This window comes from Electrona antarctica (genome assembly GCF_951216825.1).
Source record: "Electrona antarctica genome assembly, chromosome: 20".
Taxonomy (NCBI): Eukaryota; Metazoa; Chordata; class Actinopteri; order Myctophiformes; family Myctophidae; genus Electrona; species Electrona antarctica.
Window position 1 is genome coordinate 527019 of NC_136801.1, and position 22200 is coordinate 549218.

The following is a 22200-nucleotide window of genomic DNA, read 5'->3' on the forward strand; positions in this document are numbered from 1 at the left end:
GTCTATACCGGCATGGTTAATCTGTCTATACCTGCATGGTTAATCTGTCTATACCTGCATGGTTAATCTGTCTATACCTGCATGGTTAATCTGTCTATGGCTGCATGGTTAATCTGTCTATACCTGCATGGTTAATCTGTCTATACCTGCATGGTTAATCTGTCTATACCTGCATGGTTAATCTGTCTATACCTGCATGGTTAATCTGTCTATACCGGCATGGTTAATCTGTCTATACCTGCATGGTTAATCTGTCTATACCTGCATGGTTAATCTGTCTATACCTGCATGGTTAATCTGTCTATACCTGCATGGTTAATCTGTCTATACCTGCATGGTTAATCTGTCTATGGCTGCATGGTTAATCTGTCTATACCTGCATGGTTAATCTGTCTATACCTGCATGGTTAATCTGTCTATGGCTGTATGGTTAATCTGTCTATACCTGCATGGTTAATCTGTCTATACCTGCATGGTTAATCTGTCTATGGCTGCATGGTTAATCTGTCTATACCTGCATGGTTAATCTGTCTATACCTGCATGGTTAATCTGTCTATACCTGCATGGTTAATCTGTCTATACCTGCATGGTTAATCTGTCTATACCTGCATGGTTAATCTGTCTATACCTGCATGGTTAATCTGTCTATACCTGCATGGTTAATCTGTCTATACCTGCATGGTTAATCTGTCTATACCTGCATGGTTAATCTGTCTATACCTGCATGGTTAATCTGTCTATACCTGCATGGTTAATCTGTCTATACCTGCATGGTTAATCTGTCTATACCTGCATTGTTAATCTGTCTATACCTGCATGGTTAATCTGTCTATGGCTGCATGGTTAATCTGTCTATACCTGCATGGTTAATCTGTCTATACCTGCATGGTTAATCTGTCTATGGCTGTATGGTTAATCTGTCTATACCTGCATGGTTAATCTGTCTATACCTGCATGGTTAATCTGTCTATGGCTGCATGGTTAATCTGTCTATACCTGCATGGTTAATCTGTCTATACCTGCATGGTTAATCTGTCTATACCTGCATGGTTAATCTGTCTATACCTGCATGGTTAATCTGTCTATACCTGCATGGTTAATCTGTCTATACCTGCATGGTTAATCTGTCTATACCTGCATGGTTAATCTGTCTATGGCTGTATGGTTAATCTGTCTATACCTGCATGGTTAATCTGTCTATACCTGCATGGTTAATCTGTCTATACCTGCATTGTTAATCTGTCTATACCTGCATGGTTAATCTGTCTATGGCTGCATGGTTAATCTGTCTATACCTGCATGGTTAATCTGTCTATACCTGCATGGTTAATCTGTCTATACCTGCATGGTTAATCTGTCTATACCTGCATGGTTAATCTGTCTATACCGGCATGGTTAATCTGTCTATACCTGCATGGTTAATCTGTCTATATCTGCATGGTTAATCTGTCTATACCTGCATGGTTAATCTGTCTATACCTGCATGGTTAATCTGTCTATATCTGCATGGTTAATCTGTCTATACCTGCATGGTTAATCTGTCTATACCTGCATGGTTAATCTGTCTATACCTGCATGGTTAATCTGTCTATACCTGCATGGTTAATCTGTCTATACCTGCATGGTTAATCTGTCTATACCTGCATGGTTAATCTGTCTATACCTGCATGGTTAATCTGTCTATACCTGCATGGTTAATCTGTCTATATCTGCATGGTTAATCTGTCTATACCTGCATGGTTAATCTGTCTATACCTGCATGGTTAATCTGTCTATATCTGCATGGTTAATCTGTCTATACCTGCATGGTTAATCTGTCTATACCTGCATGGTTAATCTGTCTATACCTGCATGGTTAATCTGTCTATACCTGCATGGTTAATCTGTCTATACCTGCATGGTTAATCTGTCTATACCTGCATGGTTAATCTGTCTATACCTGCATGGTTAATCTGTCTATACCTGCATGGTTAATCTGTCTATACCTGCATGGTTAATCTGTCTATACCTGCATGGTTAATCTGTCTATACCTGCATGGTTAATCTGTCTATGGCTGTAGGGTTAATCTGTCTATACCTGCATGGTTAATCTGTCTATACCTGCATGGTTAATCTGTCTATACCTGCATGGTTAATCTGTCTATACCTGCATGGTTAATCTGTCTATACCTGCATGGTTAATCTGTCTATACCTGCATGGTTAATCTGTCTATACCTGCATGGTTAATCTGTCTATACCTGCATGGTTAATCTGTCTATGGCTGCATGGTTAATCTGTCTATACCTGCATGGTTAATCTGTCTATACCTGCATGGTTAATCTGTCTATACCTGCATGGTTAATCTGTCTATACCTGCATGGTTAATCTGTCTATGGCTGCATGGTTAATCTGTCTATACCTGCATGGTTAATCTGTCTATACCTGTATGGTTAATCTGTCTATATCTGCATGGTTAATCTGTCTATACCTGCATGGTTAATCTGTCTATACCTGCATGGTTAATCTGTCTATACCTGCATGGTTAATCTGTCTATACCTGCATGGTTAATCTGTCTATACCTGCATGGTTAATCTGTCTATACCTGCATGGTTAATCTGTCTATACCTGCATGGTTAATCTGTCTATACCTGCATGGTTAATCTGTCTATACCTGCATGGTTAATCTGTCTATGGCTGCATGGTTAATCTGTCTATACCTGCATGGTTAATCTGTCTATACCTGCATGGTTAATCTGTCTATGGCTGTAGGGTTAATCTGTCTATACCTGCATGGTTAATCTGTCTATACCTGCATGGTTAATCTGTCTATACCTGCATGGTTAATCTGTCTATACCTGCATGGTTAATCTGTCTATACCTGCATGGTTAATCTGTCTATACCTGCATGGTTAATCTGTCTATACCTGCATGGTTAATCTTGAACAGGCAAATCTTTTTGTTTCAACGATTCCAGTTTCACTCGTACACCCTGTAGGAGTTCTCTCTCCTAATTACACAGGGTGTTATCACCCTGTACCCTGTATCACCCTGTACCCTGTCCCTGTATCACCCTGTCCCTGTATCACCCTGTCCCTGTATCACCCTGTACCCTGTCCCTGTATCACCCTGTCCCTGTATCACCCTGTCCCTGTATCACCCTGTCCCTGTATCACCCTGTACCCTGTCCCTGTATCACCCTGTCCCTGTATCTGAAAATCCAGACTATGAATGAGACTTTAGAGAGATGCAACCATACAGAAACGTACCTTATCTACAAAACAAAGCTGATTCCTCGTCTTGGAATCGAGGACTTCAACCTGTCAAACACAGAAGACATACGTTAGCATAAAATAAAACAATCCTTGTTCAGACTTAAATGGATTAGCTGGATTAAGCGCTGCACGGTGGTCTGTCTGGCAGGCCATGTCTCTAGTCAAACTCTCCCAATCAGGATAACGAGTCTTCACCACTAGGTAGGGATGCGTCTTCTCGTCCTGTTGTAACGTATAGGCTTGCACAGCGCTGGTCTTTTTGAGTGGTGCAACCACTCCCTTACGGAGCTATGTGTGTGTGTGGGTGGGTGGGTGGGTGTCTGGGTGGCTGGGTGGGTGTCTGGGTGGGTGGCTGGGTGTCTGGGTGGCTGGCTGGGTGGGTGTCTGGGTGACTGGGTGGGTGTCTGGGTGGCTGGCTGGGTGGGTGGGTGTCTGGGTGGCTGGGTGGGTGTCTGGGTGGCTGGCTGGGTGTCTGGGTGGCTGGCTGGGTGGGTGGGTGTCTGGGTGGCTGGGTGGGTGGCTGGGTGTCTGGGTGGCTGGCTGGGTGGGTGGGTGGCTGTCTGGGTGGCTGGGTGGGTGGGTGGGTGTCTGGGTGGGTGTCTGGGTGGCTGGGTGGGTGTCTGGGTGGGTGGCTGGGTGTCTGGGTGGCTGGCTGGGTGGGTGTCTGGGTGACTGGGTGGGTGTCTGGGTGGCTGGCTGGGTGGGTGGGTGTCTGGGTGGCTGGGTGGGTGTCTGGGTGGCTGGCTGGGTGGGTGGGTGTCTGGGTGGCTGGGTCGGTGTCTGGCTGGGTGGCTGGGTGTCTGGGTGGATGGCTGGGTGGGTGGGTGTCTGGGTGGCTGGGTGGGTGTCTGGGTGGCTGGCTGGGTGGGTGGGTGTCTGGGTGGCTGGGTCGGTGTCTGGGTGGGTGGCTGGGTGGATGGCTGGGTGGGTGGGTGTCTGGGTGGCTGGGTGGGAGTCTGGGTGGCTGGCTGGGTGGGTGGGTGTCTGGGTGGGTGTCTGGGTGGCTGGCTGGGTGGGTGGCTGGGTGGGTGGCTGGGTGGGTGGGTCTGAGCACGAAAACAGCATGGTTGTTTTTCACCACCTGACCCCCACACGGTAACTCTGTCATTTCTCAACCATTTTGGACGTGGGGCAGCTCGCCGGAATCGGCCCTCGCCCCCTGGGCGCGTTCCTGGGGGTCTGGATGTTCCGGGGACCCGGGACCCCCACATGCAGGTAACTCTAATGTCTCTACAGTTTCGGACGCGGGGCGGCACGCCGGAACCGGGCCGGCACCATGGCCGTGGTCCTGTGGGTTCACTTTAAAAGGTATTATAATCACAGATTTGCAAAACATTTCATGTTTTTTTACCTCCAAAATAGCAGATCTACAAGCTCGCAGCGTCACTTTGTGCTGCACTGCGAGCTTGTACTGTATATCTGCAATTTTTTTGAACGTCCAAAGTATTCAACGAAACATTGAGAATCCAATCAATATAACACGACACACAGATGGTCTCCCGGTTCTAAAATATAACACGACACACAGATGGTCTCCCGGTTCTAAAATATAACACGACACACAGATGGTCTCCCGGTTCTAAAATATAACACGACACACAGATGGTCTCCCGGTTCTAAAATATAACACGACACACAGATGGTCTCCCGGTTCTGTCGGGTTATAATCAGAGCGGTGCAGTGGTGGTGTGCACACACACACAGATACGCGCACACACACACACACACACACACACACACACACACACACACACACACAGACACACAGACACACAGACACACACACACACACACACACACACACACACACACACACACACACACACACACACACAAAGGACGCCACGAATCTGCTCTGACAGCACTCCAGATGCTGGTCAGCAGTGGCTACAGAGCAGACCGACGGATGGATGGATTCAGGCTTCGTACACACATAAAGAACAACTGGCTGTAAATACACCATACATACTAACTCCCCATAACCTCCTCTCACCCCATTGGCTGTAAATACACCATACATACTAACTCCCCATAACGTCCTCTCACCCCATTGGCTGTAAATACACCATACATACTAACTCCCCATAACCTCCTCTCACCCCATTGGCTGTAAATACACCATACATACTAACTCCCCAAAACCTCCTCTCACCCCATTGGCTGTAAATACACCATACATACTAACTCCCCAAAACCTCCTCTCACCCCATTGGCTGTAAATACACCATACATACTAACTCCCCAAAACCTCCTCTCACCCCATTGGCTGTAAATACACCATACATACTAACTCCCCAAAACCTCCTCTCACCCCATTGGCTGTAAATACACCATACATACTAACTCCCCATAACCTCCTCTCACCCCATTGGCTGTAAATACACCATACATACTAACTCCCCATAACCTCCCAACCCTATTGGCTGTAAATACACCATACATACTAACTCCCCATAACCTCCTCTCACCCCATTGGCTGTAAATACACCATACATACTAACTCCCCATAACCTCCCAACCCTATTGGCTGTAAATACACCATACATACTAACTCCCCATAACCTCCTCTCACCCCATTGGCTGTAAATACACCATACATACTAACTCCCCATAACCTCCCACCCATTGGCTGTAAATACACCATAAATACTAACTCCCCATAACCTCCCAACCCTATTGGCTGTATAAATACATACATACTAAAGTATGATTGATAGAGAATAGTGACAGGGAGGCTTACAGAGTTACATGTAATGCTTTCTGACAGCTATACGCAGGGGTGGCCTTAGGAATCTGGAGGCCTGTTTCAAGACCAAATATGAGGCCCCCCATATACCTACGTATGACATAATTATTTTGTTGATACAGCCGTATTGATACAAATAAAGAGGTCCCCCCTGAGGGTGGAGGCCCCCCTGAGGGTGGAGCCCCCCCCTTAGGTTGGAGGTCCCCCCTGAGGGTGGAGGCCCCCCATGAGGGTGGAGGTCCCCCCCCCTGAGGGTGGAGGTCCCCCCCTGAGGGTGGAGGTCCCCCCTGAGGGTGGAGGCCCCCCCTGAGGGTGGAGGCCCCCCATGAGGGTGGAGGTCCCCCCCCTGAGGGTGGAGGTCCCCCCCTGAGGGTGGAGGCCCCCCCTGAGGGTGGAGGTCCCCCCCTGAGGGTGGAGGCCCCCCCTGAGGGTGGAGGTCCCCCCTGAGGGTGGAGGTCCCCCCCTGAGGGTGGAGGTCCCCCATGAGGGTGGAGGCCCCCCTGAGGGTGGAGGTCCCCCCCGAGGGTGGAGGTCCCCCCTAAGGGTGGAGGTCCCCCATGAGGGTGGAGGTCCCCCCTGAGGGTGGAGGTCCCCCCCGAGGGTGGAGGTCCCCCCCCCTGAGGGTGGAGGCCCCCCCTGAGGGTGGAGGCCCCCCTGAGGGTGGAGGCCCCCCATGAGGGTGGAGGTCCCCCCCCTGAGGGTGGAGGTCCCCCCCCTGAGGGTGGAGGTCCACCCCTGAGGGTGGAGGTCCCCCCCCCTGAGGGTGGAGGCCCCCCCTGAGGGTGGAGGCCCCCCTGAGGGTGGAGGCCCCCCATGAGGGTGGAGGTCCCCCCCCCCACATAGGTAAGGCCTCTTATGGCTATACGGTACCAGGACAGGACAGAACAAATGGTATCATTTGGTACCAGGACAGCAGAGAAAATGGTATCATACTGTACCAGGACAGCAGAGAACATGGTATCATATGGTACCAGGACAGCAGAGAACATGGTATCATATGGTACCAGGACAGCAGAGAACATGGTATCATACGGTACCAGGACAGCAGAGAACATGGTATCATATGGTACCAGGACAGCAGAGAACAAGGTATCATATGGTACCAGGACAGGATAGAACATGGTATCATATGGTACCAGGACAGGATAGAACATGGTATCATATGGTACCAGGACAGCAGAGAACAAGGTATCATATGGTACCAGGACAGCAGAGAACAAGGTATCATATGGTACCAGGACAGGATAGAACATGGTATCATATGGTACCAGGACAGGATAGAACATGGTATCATATGGTACCAGGACAGGATAGAACATGGTATCATATGGTACCAGGACAGCAGAGAACAAGGTATCATATGGTACCAGGACAGCAGAGAACAAGGTATCATATGGTACCAGGACAGGATAGAACATGGTATCATATGGTACCAGGACAGGATAGAACATGGTATCATATGGTACCAGGACAGGAGAGAACATGGTATCATCCTGACAGCTATAGAGCGTCTCAGTCCCGCCCCCTCGAGAGACCCGGAAATGAAACCCCCGTTAATTTTCCTCATAGACTTTTCAGAAAGTATTTATTTAAAGACGTTTACGCCGCGGACAAAGCCAACTCTTGTCGTGACAAATCATGACAATAAACACAATGTTTTGGGCCAAACAAAGAATTAGAAAGTAGAAAGAAAACGGCAGGTTACAACACTTTTTTTTGTTGTTTTTCTTTTTTGTAATTATTTGTTTGGTCCAAAATATTGTGTTTGTTGTCGTGATTTGTCACGACTCGAGTTGGCTTCGTACGACGCTTAAAAGGTCTTTAAATAAATACTTTTTGAAATGTCTATGAGGGAAAAATGCATTGGGATTCATTTCCTGGGCCTGCATGTGTGTGTTGTAAATGCCAGAGCAAAGCTATAAATTAGCCCTATAGAGGTCAGCTCTCTCGCTGAGAAGTGAAATGTGTTTAAGAATATACCCATGCACACAACCTGCTGCTAGCTGACACGCGATACATATATGTAGCTTGTAGCAGTAGTGGGGAGTAAGACGCAACATGTCAAGGAGTTTAACAAACATCTGGATTTTATACTTTGCTGACTGTCATGAGACCTAGTATATACATTTACCACTGAGTACTGTACTTAAAGCTGCTATGTGGTATTGGTTGTTTTTGTTACTCCACTACATCTCAGAGGCAAATATTGTACTTTTACTTTGCAGATTGATTATTATTACAACACATAGAGTACAGTAGACCTATACATTAACCATTTCAGCCCTATATACATTTTGGTAATTTGAAAGTATACTTTCCAAAATTTCAAATTATTTTTCATAGCTTTGTTTGATACACTTTCTGCATTTGTGGTATACTTTAATTACATTCTGATGCCAATCCTTTTGTAATTTTACTTTTATATGCCTATATTTAAATGTTACATTCCGGACATTTACTTGTGACAGACTACGCCTACATTGCAGTAGGCCTACTGCTTTTATTTATGAAAGAAATGGGAGTACTTTTTCCACGCACGCACGCACGCACGCACGCACGCACGCACGCATGCACAAAATACTGGGTGAAAAAGAATGCACGCACTGAGAACTTTGCAGATTCCTAAGTTTCAAAAAGTGGCTAGAAGACAACAAACAACTCGCTTCCAATTCATCCACAACGTTGTTTAACCCATCGTTAAACAACTCGCTTCCAATTCATCCACAACGTTGTTTAACCCATCGTTAAACAACTCGCTTCCAATTCATCCACAACGTTGTTTAACCCATCGTTAAACAACTCGCTTCCAATTCATCCACAACGTTGTTTAACCCATCGTTAAACAACTCGCTTCCAATTCATCCACAACGCTGTTTAACCCATCGTTAAACAACTCGCTTCCAATTCATCCACAACGTTGTTTAACCCATCGTTAAACAACTCGCTTCCAATTCATCCACAACGCTGTTTAACCCATCGTTAAACAACTCGCTTCCAATTCATCCACAACGTTGTTTAACCCATCGTTAAACAACTCGCTTCCAATTCATCCACAACGTTGTTTAACCCATCGTTAAACAACTCGCTTCCAATTCATCCACAACGCTGTTTAACCCATCGTTAAACAACTCGCTTCCAATTCATCCACAACGTTGTTTAACCCATCGTTAAACAACTCGCTTCCAATTCATCCACAACATTGTTTAACCCATCGTTAAACAACTCGCTTCCAATTCATCCACAACGTTGTTTAACCCATCGTTAAACAACTCGCTTCCAATTCATCCACAACGTTGTTTAACCCATCGTTAAACAACTCGCTTCCAATTCATCCACAACGTTGTTTAACCCATCGTTAAACAACTCGCTTCCAATTCATCCACAACGTTGTTTAACCCATCGTTAAACAACTCGCTTCCAATTCATCCACAACGTTGTTTAACCCATCGTTAAAGTAAAAGCAGATCTCTTGAAGTTATTATTCAGCCTACATTATATTTATTTCAACCCATTAACCCATTTAGGCCTGACGTCGAAATTTAAAAAAATGTCTTCTAAATCCTGACAGTTTTCTGAATGTTTCTATATCAGTGGTGCTCAATATTTCATGTCAAGGACCCCAGAAATTATATGTAATTGGCCGCCGACCCCCATCTGAAAATATGTTGTTCCAGTGACCTCCCAGAAGCAAAGATTTGAGTTAAAAACGTTCACTGTGAAAGAATATACTGTATATTCAAAGATTTGCGCCACATTTTCAATAGCTAAAGTATAACGAGCTGATATTAGATCTGATATTTTCAAAAAGATATTTGTAGACATTTGTAATGACAACTTGAAATGGGACAATATATAGTATATATATATAGTATATATAGTAGTATATATGTATAGTTTATATGTATAGTTTCATTATATAGATATATTCCACTGTTGCGTTCTTTTTTTTTCTTCATTTTTTTATGTTTTATCCCACAATTTTGTAACCCATTTTTTCACCCAGTGCCAATTATCTAATGTAATCCTGGGCGCTACACTTCCTCTGCCAACCTGGGGGGGCAGTGGACTGACCTCATGCTCCCTTCTATGCATGAGGAGTCCACGCTGCTTCTTTTCACCTGACAGTTTCCCCGGCCGGACGTAGCGTGTGGAAGGAACACGTTATTCTGACCAGTTCCTTTCCCCTCCATCAGGCGCCTCGGCTGGCCAGGGGGAGGTAGTTTAGAGACCAGGATTACGGCATGTTTTGTGAGGGTACCTACCCTAGGTACCCTCTGTTACGTTCTTAGCTTACGCATGTTTCATGATAACTACTTTTTATGTATGTATTGCCATGCTTTTTGTTCTTGCTTAATGTAAATCGCTCTGGATTAAGAGCATCTGATAAATGCCTAAATTGTCATTATCCTGCATAGTAAGTACTTTCTACTTTTCGTACTTTTAAGGACATTTTGTTGTCATATACTTTTGCACTTTTACTCAAGTAAATTCTGAATTTTACTTGTAGTATATAGAGTATATAGTTCTACATCCCATTGATACTTTTACTTATAAGTAAAACAATTAAGTACTTTTTCCACAACACAATACACTGCCCAGACTAACCTCAAAGGACGTTGGCCTACTCGTGCTGGTATAAACTATAGTGTTGTTTTTGGCAGCAAAGGTTTTAATCTTTTGAATTTTTTTCCTGTCGTTTTAGTCACGTTTTAGTCACCTGGAATGTTTAGTGTTTACTCTTTCAGTCAACCAAATATCATACGATTTCAGTCGACAAAATCTAAAGTTGAGTTAGTCAACTAAAATGTATTTTGGCTTGCTCGATGATGTGGTAATGACTGATTTTAGACTTGCATGCTTGGGGGCTTATTGTAGATCTGCTATTTTCAGCATTGCGACCAAGCATGAAATGACTTGTCTTTTAGGCCGGCTTTAGACTGAAATGAAATGAAATGATTACTATATTTACCCAGGGTATCTGGGCTAAGCTCAAGAACTTGTTTCCAGCCAGGCCCTGCTCATAGAACACATTTCATCGTAGTGGTTCGATGCCTTGTTCAAGGGCACTTCAGCGGTGGTAATTTTAACGTGTCGGACCGCTGATTCGAACTGGCGACCTTCCGGTATCAAGACCGCTCCGCTATCCGTTCGGCCACCGCTGCCACAACTGCAGTCACATAAAGTCAAATCCGATTCAAATCCGATCCGATCAAATCCGATCTTTTGGCCCAGTCATTCACACTACCGTTTGCAAGTGACTAGATCCGATCTGTGCATTCAGACTGATTTTAACAACTCACCGCAAAGCCGCCATGTATCCGCCCCGCATCGACATATCTGCTTTGGTTACCGTGGTAACCAACAACAATCTAACAAAGAAATTAGTAGCGCACACGGTAGGGAGGTGCTCGTAGTCCCGATGCCAAAAATATGTTTTATTATACAATACATTGAGAAACAAGTATAACTGCCGTAGCAGACAACACGCAGCACTCCAGGTTAAAACACAATCCTTCTAGGTTCAAGGCTCGAGATATAAGTTGAGGTGAAGAAAATGCCAGCACTCATTGTATGTCCTTTGCATGATTTCATTTACCTCTGACGAGAGTCATTATACAATAGGCCTACATTAAAAAGTATTTTTGGCATCGGGACTACGAGCTCTCCTTTCTATTTTAACCAACAACTATCTGACATTGCAGATAGGACCGTGTGTAGCCGTTCTCCTCTCTGTATAGGCCTGATTTACACTGGCAGCCAAATCTAGCCTGAATGTAGCCTGAATCAGATCTGTGTCACTTCAAGATATAAATCCGATTTGCTTAAATAAGTCTAAATGCAGACAGGTCACATGGAATCCGATTTTTTCAAATATGACTTGAGTCACATCCAGAGGTGGTTTCAAATCCGATTTAAATCCGATCTGAGGAGATCTGTCTCAGTCTGATTGCAACGACCACATGAAGCTGAGTCACATATCAAGCTGTCCAAACGTCACCCGCAGCGCGACCCGAGCGCTACTAACATGACGTCATTAGGCTACAGAGCGCGAGTAGTATTTTAATTTAAGTATTAAACAAGAGACAGAGAAAAACAACCAAACGAGAGCAAAAGAAAACAAGCGACAGGACAGAAAAGAGAGGAAAACAATAGTGCAACACACGTTTGTTTTATAGGAATAATGTCTCTTCATTATGTCAGCACTATAGAGCGTCGCAGTCCCGCCTCCTACCCTGGACCAGGAAATGAAACCCAATGCATTTTTCCCATAGACATTTCTTAAAGTATTTATTTAAAGACGGTTACGCCGCGGACAAAGCCAACTCGAGTCGTGACAACTCATGACAACACAAACAATATTTTGGACCAAACAAATAATTAGAAAGAAGAAAAAAACGGCAGGTTACAACACTTTTTTTGTTGTTTTTCTTCTTTGTAATTATTTGTTTGGTCCAAAATATTGTTTGTGTTGTCATGAGTTGTCACGACTCGAGTTGGCTTTGTCCGCGGCGTAACCGTCTTTAAATAAATACTTTAAGAAATGTCCATGAGAATAATGCATTGGGTTTCATTTCCTGGTCCAGGGTAGGAGGCGGGACTGCGACGCTCTATAGGGCGGAGCCGTAGTGTACCAAAGTCCTGACGTCACTTCTCATCCCCTAGTCCAGGGTCACAGAAGTTCCATTTTTAATAGTCTCATATAAGCATTGTGGTTCAAAAATAAATAAACTGTCAAAGAATATTGTCGGGGAGGTGTCTCTGTATCGTTACAACAGTCAGTCACTCATATTTGATAAAGTCTATTTCTAGCGAAAATGTTAATAATTTGGCGGCAGTAACATTCGCGTTTTCTCTCAGTCAGTTGATTCTTTATATCCATGTGAGTCAAACCGCTGTGATCATTTGTTTATTTTTGGAACACAGTTCTTATTTGAAGCGATATGAAGAAGTTATTGGAATTCCGAAGGAATGTGAGATTGTTGTTGGTTAAAATAGAAATGAGAGCTCGTAGTCCCGATGCCAAAAAGACAAGTGACAACTTTAAATATGCTATTAAATATCTAATACTGTAAGTTTCAATCAGCCTCTCAAACCCATGGCTTGTTCCAATGCGTAACGTGCGTCGGGTCGGCTACCCCCCAAAAAACAGACATACAAGCTGTCGACACGCCGTTTCATGGTGTGTTGATAGTTTGCAGATCTGTTCTTTTGGACAACATAATCAATGATGCACGGCGCGCGATGGAATATATAGGCTAGGCCTACAAGTCTACAACTAAACATGTTTGTGAAAAAATAAGCCTGTAGCCAGGTAGCCTAACTGTAACATTACGTGGACATGGTGGACAACATATGGAACTTGATGTTAATGCAGTGAACATTAATTACGTAGTGTTTAATAACGAGGCCGCAGCAGCCGCAGCGCACATGATCCATGAAACCCGATGTTTCAAAAACCTTCCCTCACAGACAATCCCATGCTCTTATCCACATATTAAACAATGGCAAAGTTAAATGAAGTTGGATAGCTAATGTACAGCTAAACATATGTGTTTACTTCCTCCGTTTTAATATTTAAATGTTATGATGAAAGGCATCAGTTTGTGCGCCTCGCCACTGTGGAATGAAATCAGCTGAGATCCACGCAGCTGAGGTTCATTTGTGCAATAAGCCTATCTCACAGAATTTCCCCGCCCCCCTTAATACGCCCCCTTTCGGGGTTAGTGGTGATAGCGTGACGTCACTCCATAGACGCTACATGTTAACAGAGGTAATTTAAGAAGTCTACAACTTTTGTTTTCTCAAGGTAAGAAAAAAACGTGTAAATGCTCATGTTAATGACACCACTATTTAGCGGAAGTGGGCGTGAAAAGCGGGCTGTGAGATAGGCCTATTGTACTGCGGGGGGGTTCTTTCATTCTTTCATCATTTCATTCATTAATGTGGGTCCAAAGAATACAGTAATGACTCTCGTGTGAGTGTGTGTGTGTGTGAGTGATATTGATCAACGGGCTGACGGGCCGGCATTGCAAACCGGAAAAAAACTTTGGTTACCACGGTAACCAAAGCAGATATGTCGATGCAGGGCGGCTTTGCGTTGAGTTGTTAAAATCAGTCTGAATGCACAGATCGGATCTGGTCACTTGCAAACGGTAGTGTGAAATGACCGGGCCAAAAGATCGGACTTGAGAAAAAAATCGGATTTGAATCGGATCTGACTTTATGTGACTGCAGTCTAAAGCCGGCCTATGTGACTCAAGTCACATTTGAAAAGATCGGATTCCATGTGACCTGTCTGCATTTAGACTTATTTAAGCAAATCGGATTTCTATCTTGAAGTGACACAGATCTGATTCAGGCTACATTCAGGCTAGATTTGGCTGCCAGTGTAAAACAGGCCTTAGTTCTACTGGATCTCTTCTCCACTAGTCCCTCTCTGACATGACATTTTAGTCTAGGTTTTATCTGTCTATATAATTAGTCATAGTTTTAGTCTTCATGGCTTATAGTTTTTATTTAGTTTTCCTGGTATAGTCGACGCACATTTTTCGTCAGTTTTAGTCGATAAAATCAACATATAGTATGAAATATGAACAAAAGGTATACATGTGAATTACATAGGTGGCAAATAAAAGCCAAGACAAAATTTCAAAACGGTCTAAAAACAGTTACATATTGTGGGGGTCTGTGTTGCTCACCAAGGTTTAAAACAGTTACATATTGTGGGGGTCTGTGTTGCTCACCAAGGTTTAAAACAGTTACATATTGTGGGGGTCTGTGTTGCTCACCAAAGTTTTAAAACAGTTACATATTGTGGGGGTCTGTGTTTCTCACCAAGGTTTTAAAACAGTTACATATTGTGGGGGTCTGTGTTGCTCACCAAGGTTTAAAACAGTTACATATTGTGGGGGTCTGTGTGCTCACCAAGGTTTAAAACAGTTACATATTGTGGGGGTCTGTGTTGCTCACCAAGGTTTAAAACAGTTACATATTGTGGGGGTCTGTGTGCTCACCAAGGTTTAAAACAGTTACATATTGTGGGGGTCTGTGTTGCTCACCAAGGTTTAAAACAGTTACATATTGTGGGGGTCTGTGTGCTCACCAAGGTTTTAAAACAGTTACATATTGTGGGGGTCTGTGTTGCTCACCAGGGTTTAAAACAGTTACATATTGTGGGGGTCTGTGTTGCTCACCAAGGTTTTAAAACAGTTACATGTTGTGGGGGTCTGTATGCTCACCAAGGTTTTAAAACAGTTACATATTGTGGGGGTCTGTGTTGCTCACCAAGGTTTTAAAACAGTTACATATTGTGGGGGTCTGTATGCTCACCAAGGTTTTAAAACAGTTACATATTGTGGGGGTCTGTGTTGCTCACCAAGGTTTAAAACAGTTACATATTGTGGGGGTCTGTACGCTCACCAAGGTGTAAAACAGTTACATATTGTGGGGGTCTGTGTTGCTCACCAAGGTTTAAAACAGTTACATATTGTGGGGGTCTGTGTTGCTCACCAAGGTTTAAAACAGTTACATATTGTGGGGGTCTGTGTTGCTCACCAAGGTTTAAAACAGTTACATATTGTGGGGGTCTGTGTTGCTCACCAAGGTTTAAAACAGTTACATATTGTGGGGGTCTGTATGCTCACCAAGGTTTAAAACAGTTACATATTGTGGGGGTCTGTGTGCTCACCAAGGTTTAAAACAGTTACATATTGTGGGGGTCTGTGTGCTCACCAAGGTTTAAAACAGTTACATATTGTGGGGGTCTGTGTTGCTCACCAAGGTTTAAAACAGTTACATATTGTGGGGGTCTGTGTTGCTCACCAAGGTTTAAAACAGTTACATATTGTGGGGGTCTGTGTGCTCACCAAGGTTTAAAACAGTTACATATTGTGGGGGTCTGTGTTGCTCACCAAGGTTTAAAACAGTTACATATTGTGGGGGTCTGTGTTGCTCACCAAGGTTTAAAACAGTTACATATTGTGGGGGTCTGTGTTGCTCACCAAGGTTTAAAACAGTTACATATTGTGGGGGTCTGTGTGCTCACCAAGGTTTAAAACAGTTACATATTGTGGGGGTCTGTGTTGCTCACCAAGGTTTAAAACAGTTACATATTGTGGGGGTCTGTGTTGCTCACCAAGGTTTAAAACAGTTACATATTGTGGGGGTCTGTGTTGCTCACCAAGGTTTAAAACAGTTACATATTGTGGGGGTCTGTGTTGCTCACCAAGGTTTAAAACAGTTACATATTGTGGGGGTCTGTGTGCTCACCAAGGTTTAAAACAGTTACATATTATGGGGGTCTGTGTTGCTCACCAAGGTTTAAAACAGTTACATATTGTGGGGGTCTGTGTTGCTCACCAAGGTTTAAAACAGTTACATATTGTGGGGGTCTGTGTTGCTCACCAAGGTTTAAAACAGTTACATATTGTGGGGGTCTGTGTGCTCACCAAGGTTTAAAACAGTTACATATTGTGGGGGTCTGTGTGCTCACCAAGGTTTAAAACAGTTACATATTGTGGGGGTCTGTGTGCTCACCAAGGTTTAAAACAGTTACATATTGTGGGGGTCTGTGTTGCTCACCAAGGTTTAAAACAGTTACATATTGTGGGGGTCTGTGTGCTCACCAAGGTTTAAAACAGTTACATATTGTGGGGGTCTGTGTGCTCACCAAGGTTTAAAACAGTTACATATTGTGGGGGTCTGTGTGCTCACCAAGGTTTAAAACAGTTACATATTGTGGGGGTCTGTGTGCTCACCAAGGTTTAAAACAGTTACATATTGTGGGGGTCTGTGTGCTCACCAAGGTTTAAAACAGTTACATATTGTGGGGGTCTGTGTGCTCACCAAGGTTTAAAACAGTTACATATTGTGGGGGTCTGTGTTGCTCACCAAGGTTTAAAACAGTTACATATTGTGGGGGTCTGTGTTGCTCACCAAGGTTTAAAACAGTTACATATTGTGGGGGTCTGTGTGCTCACCAAGGTTTTAACCCATTCTAGACGGGAACCCCTTTTGGTGTTAGCATTATGTTATGCTTTAGCTATTGAAAAATAGCAGATCTACAAGCTCATAACGCGCCACCGAGTGGCGCGCTATGAACTTGTAGGTCTGCTATTTTTGAAAAACCGTAAAAATGCGGCACAGAATTTTGAATATATATTCTTTCAGAGCCAACGTTTTTTTTTCCGACGTCAGGCCTAAATAGGTTAAAACAGTTACATATCGTGGGGGTCTGTGTGCTCACCAAGGTTTTAAAACAGTTACATATTGTGGGGGTCTGTGTTGCTCACCAAGGTTTTAAAACAGTTACATATTGTGGGGGTCTGTGTGCTCACCAAGGTTTAAAACAGTTACATATTGTGGGGGTCTGTGTTGCTCACCAAGGTTTAAAACAGTTACATATTGTGGGGGTCTGTGTTGCTCACCAGGGTTTTAAAACAGTTACATATTGTGGGGGTCTGTGTTGCTCACCAAGGTTTAAAACAGTTACATATTGTGGGGGTCTGTGTGCTCACCAAGGTTTAAAACAGTTACATATTGTGGGGGTCTGTGTGCTCACCAAGGTTTAAAACAGTTACATATTGTGGGGGTCTGTGTGCTCACCAAGGTTTAAAACAGTTACATATTGTGGGGGTCTGTGTTGCTCACCAAGGTTTAAAACAGTTACATATTGTGGGGGTCTGTGTGCTCACCAAGGTTTAAAACAGTTACATATTGTGGGGGTCTGTGTGCTCACCAAGGTTTAAAACAGTTACATATTGTGGGGGTCTGTGTGCTCACCAAGGTTTAAAACAGTTACATATTGTGGGGGTCTGTGTGCTCACCAAGGTTTAAAACAGTTACATATTGTGGGGGTCTGTGTGCTCACCAAGGTTTAAAACAGTTACATATTGTGGGGGTCTGTGTGCTCACCAAGGTTTAAAACAGTTACATATTGTGGGGGTCTGTGTGCTCACCAAGGTTTAAAACAGTTACATATTGTGGGGGTCTGTGTGCTCACCAAGGTTTTAAAACAGTTACATATTGTGGGGGTCTGTGTGCTCACCAAGGTTTTAAAACAGTTACATATTGTGGGGGTCTGTGTGCTCACCAAGGTTTAAAACAGTTACATATTGTGGGGGTCTGTGTGCTCACCAAGGTTTAAAACAGTTACATATTGTGGGGGTCTGTGTTGCTCACCAAGGTTTAAAACAGTTACATATTGTGGGGGTCTGTGTGCTCACCAAGGTTTTAACCCATTCTAGACGGGAACCCCTTTTGGTGTTAGCATTATGTTATGCTTTAGCTATTGAAAAATAGCAGATCTACAAGCTCATAACGCGCCACCGAGTGGCGCGCTATGAACTTGTAGGTCTGCTATTTTTGAAAAACCGTAAAAATGCGGCACAGAATTTTGAATATATATTCTTTCAGAGCCAACGTTTTTTTTTCCGACGTCAGGCCTAAATAGGTTAAAACAGTTACATATCGTGGGGGTCTGTGTGCTCACCAAGGTTTTAAAACAGTTACATATTGTGGGGGTCTGTGTTGCTCACCAAGGTTTTAAAACAGTTACATATTGTGGGGGTCTGTGTGCTCACCAAGGTTTAAAACAGTTACATATTGTGGGGGTCTGTGTTGCTCACCAAGGTTTAAAACAGTTACATATTGTGGGGGTCTGTGTTGCTCACCAGGGTTTTAAAACAGTTACATATTGTGGGGGTCTGTGTTGCTCACCAAGGTTTAAAACAGTTACATATTGTGGGGGTCTGTGTGCTCACCAAGGTTTAAAACAGTTACATATTGTGGGGGTCTGTGTGCTCACCAAGGTTTTAAAACAGTTACATATTGTGGGGGTCTGTGTTGCTCACCAAGGTTTTAAAACAGTTACATATTGTGGGGGTCTGTGTGCTCACCAGGGTTTTAAAACAGTTACATATTGTGGGGGTCTGTGTTGCTCACCAGGCTTTTAAAACAGTTACATATTGTGGGGGTCTGTGTTGCTCACCAAGGTTTAAAACAGTTACATATTGTGGGGGTCTGTGTTGCTCACCAAGGTTTAAAACAGTTACATATTGTGGGGGTCTGTGTTGCTCACCAAGGTTTAAAACAGTTACATATTGTGGGCGTCTGTGTGCTCACCAAGGTTTAAAACAGTTACATATTGTGGGGGTCTGTATGCTCACCAAGGTGTAAAACAGTTACATATTGTGGGGGTCTGTGTGCTCACCAAGGTTTAAAAACAGTTACATATTGTGGGGGTCTGTGTTGCTCACCAAGGTTTAAAACAGTTACATATTGTGGGGGTCTGTGTGCTCACCAAGGTTTTAAAACAGTTACATATTATGGGGGTCTGTGTTGCTCACCAAGGTTTTAAAACAGTTACATATTGTGGGGGTCTGTGTGCTCACCAAGGTGTAAAACAGTTACATATTGTGGGGGTCTGTATGCTCACCAGGGTTTTAAAACAGTTACATATTGTGGGGGTCTGTGTTGCTCACCAGGCTTTTAAAACAGTTACATATTGTGGGGGTCTGTGTGCTCACCAAGGTTTAAAACAGTTACATATTGTGGGGGTCTGTGTGCTCACCAAGGTTTAAAACAGTTACATATTGTGGGGGTCTGTGTTGCTCACCAAGGTTTAAAACAGTTACATATTGTGGGCGTCTGTATGCTCACCAAGGTTTAAAACAGTTACATATTGTGGGGGTCTGTGTTGCTCACCAAGGTTTAAAACAGTTACATATTGTGGGGGTATGTGTGTTCACCAGGGTTTTAAAACAGTTACATATTGTGGGGTCTGTGTGCTCACCGAGGTTTTACAACAGTTACATATTGTAGGGGTCTGTATGCTCACCAAGGTTTAAAACAGTTACATATTGTGGGGGTCTGTATGCTCACCAGGGTTTAAAACAGTTACATATTGTGGGGGTCTGTGTTGCTCACCAAGGTGTAAAACAGTTACATATTGTGGGGGTCTGTGTTGCTCACCAGGGTTTAAAACAGTTACATATTGTGGGGGTCTGTGTTGCTCACCAAGGTTTTACAACGACCAGTGTGGTCAATTTTAATGTCGTTTGCAGGTCATTCCATGTATTATTTGGGCCACAGAAGCCAAAAGCAGATCAACCAAGTTCAGAGACTTTTGGTATACCTTGAATTTGTGGGGGTTCTACTATTTAAGCAATATGTTATACTTTAGCTATTGAAGAATAGCAGCTCATAGCGCGGCGCGGCACCGAGAGCCGCGCTACAAGCTCATAGCGCGGCACTCCGCTACAAGCTTGTAAAATCTTGCAAAATCTTGCAAAATCTTTTCAGATGGGGGTTGGTAGCCAAATACATATAATTCTGAGGCTCCTTGATATGGAATCTTTTGAGAACCACTGACACTGCAGAAACATGAGGTTTTTCAGAATACTGTCCGGATTTAGCAGACATTTACAGTAGAGTCGTTCCCAGGTCACAATGGGTTAAAACTAGTCTTACCTCAAAGAAGGTGGGCCTGCTCCTGCTGCCGCCGGCCGCTCCCGCTCCCCTCAGGGTCAGTCCACACACGTTGCTCATGGCGCACAGCCAAGTGGTCCCTCTCCTCTCCGCGACAATGCCCCCCGAGGGGGCTGACCTCTTGTCCACTCCACCCCTTCTCTCAGAGTGGTATCCCATGTCTGTCTGTCTGTCTGTCTGTCTGTCTGTCTGTCACACCATCCAGTGGACAGAGCGATAGTCCAGAGACAGGGTCAGGGTATCACCGACGGTGAGGCGACTCGATTCTACTCCCCTCGTGCACTCCCCCCTCACTGTCCGTGTATCTCCTCTCCTCTCATCTCCTCCTGCCCCGGACTCGGTTTTTGAACTTTGGGGTGAGGGGGTGGGGGGGTGGGGGAGTAATTTAGGCACCGTGTCTGGACGTCCAACCATGATGACTAGAGTAAAAAAACACACACACACACACACACACAGAGAGAGAGAGAGAGAGAGAGAGAGAGAGGGGGGGGGGGGGGGGGGGGTGCTGGGACACATAAATATCCCCTTGACTACTTAAAAGTGATTAAAAAAGGACAAACCACTTTGGGCGAATTAAAGAACCGTTGGCAGTGAAAGAGTTGTAATTATGCTTTCATTTCTTTTTATTCATTTCTTTTTTCATTTATTTTTCTTTTTTTCCCCTTTTTTTATATTCAGACAGACAGCGGTGGGTTAAATGCTCACAGGATAAACTTTTAAATTGCCTCTGACACGTACCTCTAGTTAATATTTTTTTTAAAGTGCAAAAGTGAAAACTTCTATTTGGGGGTTCCCTGGATGGGTGGGGGGGGGACGGGGGGGGGGGGACAAGTAAATATAGCCCAAACAAGCAACTACACTTTAGGAAACAACCCCCCCCCCCCACCCCCCAACCACCACCACCAAAAAGGAAACGTAAGCCACAACTGCCAATATTTACAAGTGACTATACAGTATAGCCTGACAGAGAAACCAACCCCAATTAAGTTGCTTATAATCAGCAGACGTGGCAACAGTCACTCCGAGGCCCTGATGGACGTGCTATGCTGAGTCGGCAGGAAGCTGATCCCAGGCAGGGGGGGGGGGGGGGCGGGGGGGCTGCCATGCATGGGGGAGGATGTCAGCTGACATCCAGTGTTTATTTGGACTGCAAATGTCTATTTTAGTTTCAGTCATGTGGTCTTCTCGAATATAGCTTTCATTTAGTCTTAAGTCACATTTTAGTCACCTGGAATGTTTCAGTGTTAGTCCAGTTTTAGTCGACTAAATATCGTAATATTTTAGTCGACTAAATCTTGTTGATTTAGTCGACTAAAATGCATTTTGTCGGGCATTGATGCCGTCGAAATTACACTTTTTTACACTCACACCGTTCTACAAGCTCACAACGCGTCGCAGCGCCACACGTTGTGAGCTTGTAGATCGGCTATTTTCAGCATGCAACCAAGTGTAAAATGACTTATACTGGATCTCTTGTCCACTAGTCCCTTCCTAACATTTTAGTCTAGTTTTTATTTGTTGACGAAATTGTCAGTATAATTAGTCTTAGTTTTAGTCACCACAGCTTAGTTTTAATTTAGTTTCCATTTAGTTTGTCAGTGAAAAAAGGTAGTCGACGACCATTTTTCGTGTTCGTTTTAGTCGACATGACATGATTTACACGACCAAACATGAAAAATGACTTATTTTTTGTTCTATACTGGATCTCTCTGG

At 44.1% G+C, this 22200-nt stretch overlaps 1 protein-coding gene across 1 annotated transcript in view; it reads right to left on the reverse strand.

Moving 5' to 3' along the window:
* The window catches only part of tecrl2a (trans-2,3-enoyl-CoA reductase-like 2a), a gene marked incomplete at its 3' end in the record, with an annotated part of 58280 nt that extends 37692 nt beyond the window's left edge, over window positions 1–20588 (reverse strand). Inside the window, exons 1-2 of the mRNA XM_079489472.1 lie at window positions 20470–20588; window positions 3249–3299 (exon numbers count right to left, since the gene is read on the reverse strand). Coding sequence (XP_079345598.1) covers window positions 3249–3299; window positions 20470–20547 — 129 coding nt within the window. The 5' untranslated portion in view covers window positions 20548–20588. The remainder of the gene's footprint in view (window positions 1–3248; window positions 3300–20469) is intronic.
* Window positions 20589–22200: the final 1612 nt, after the last annotated feature.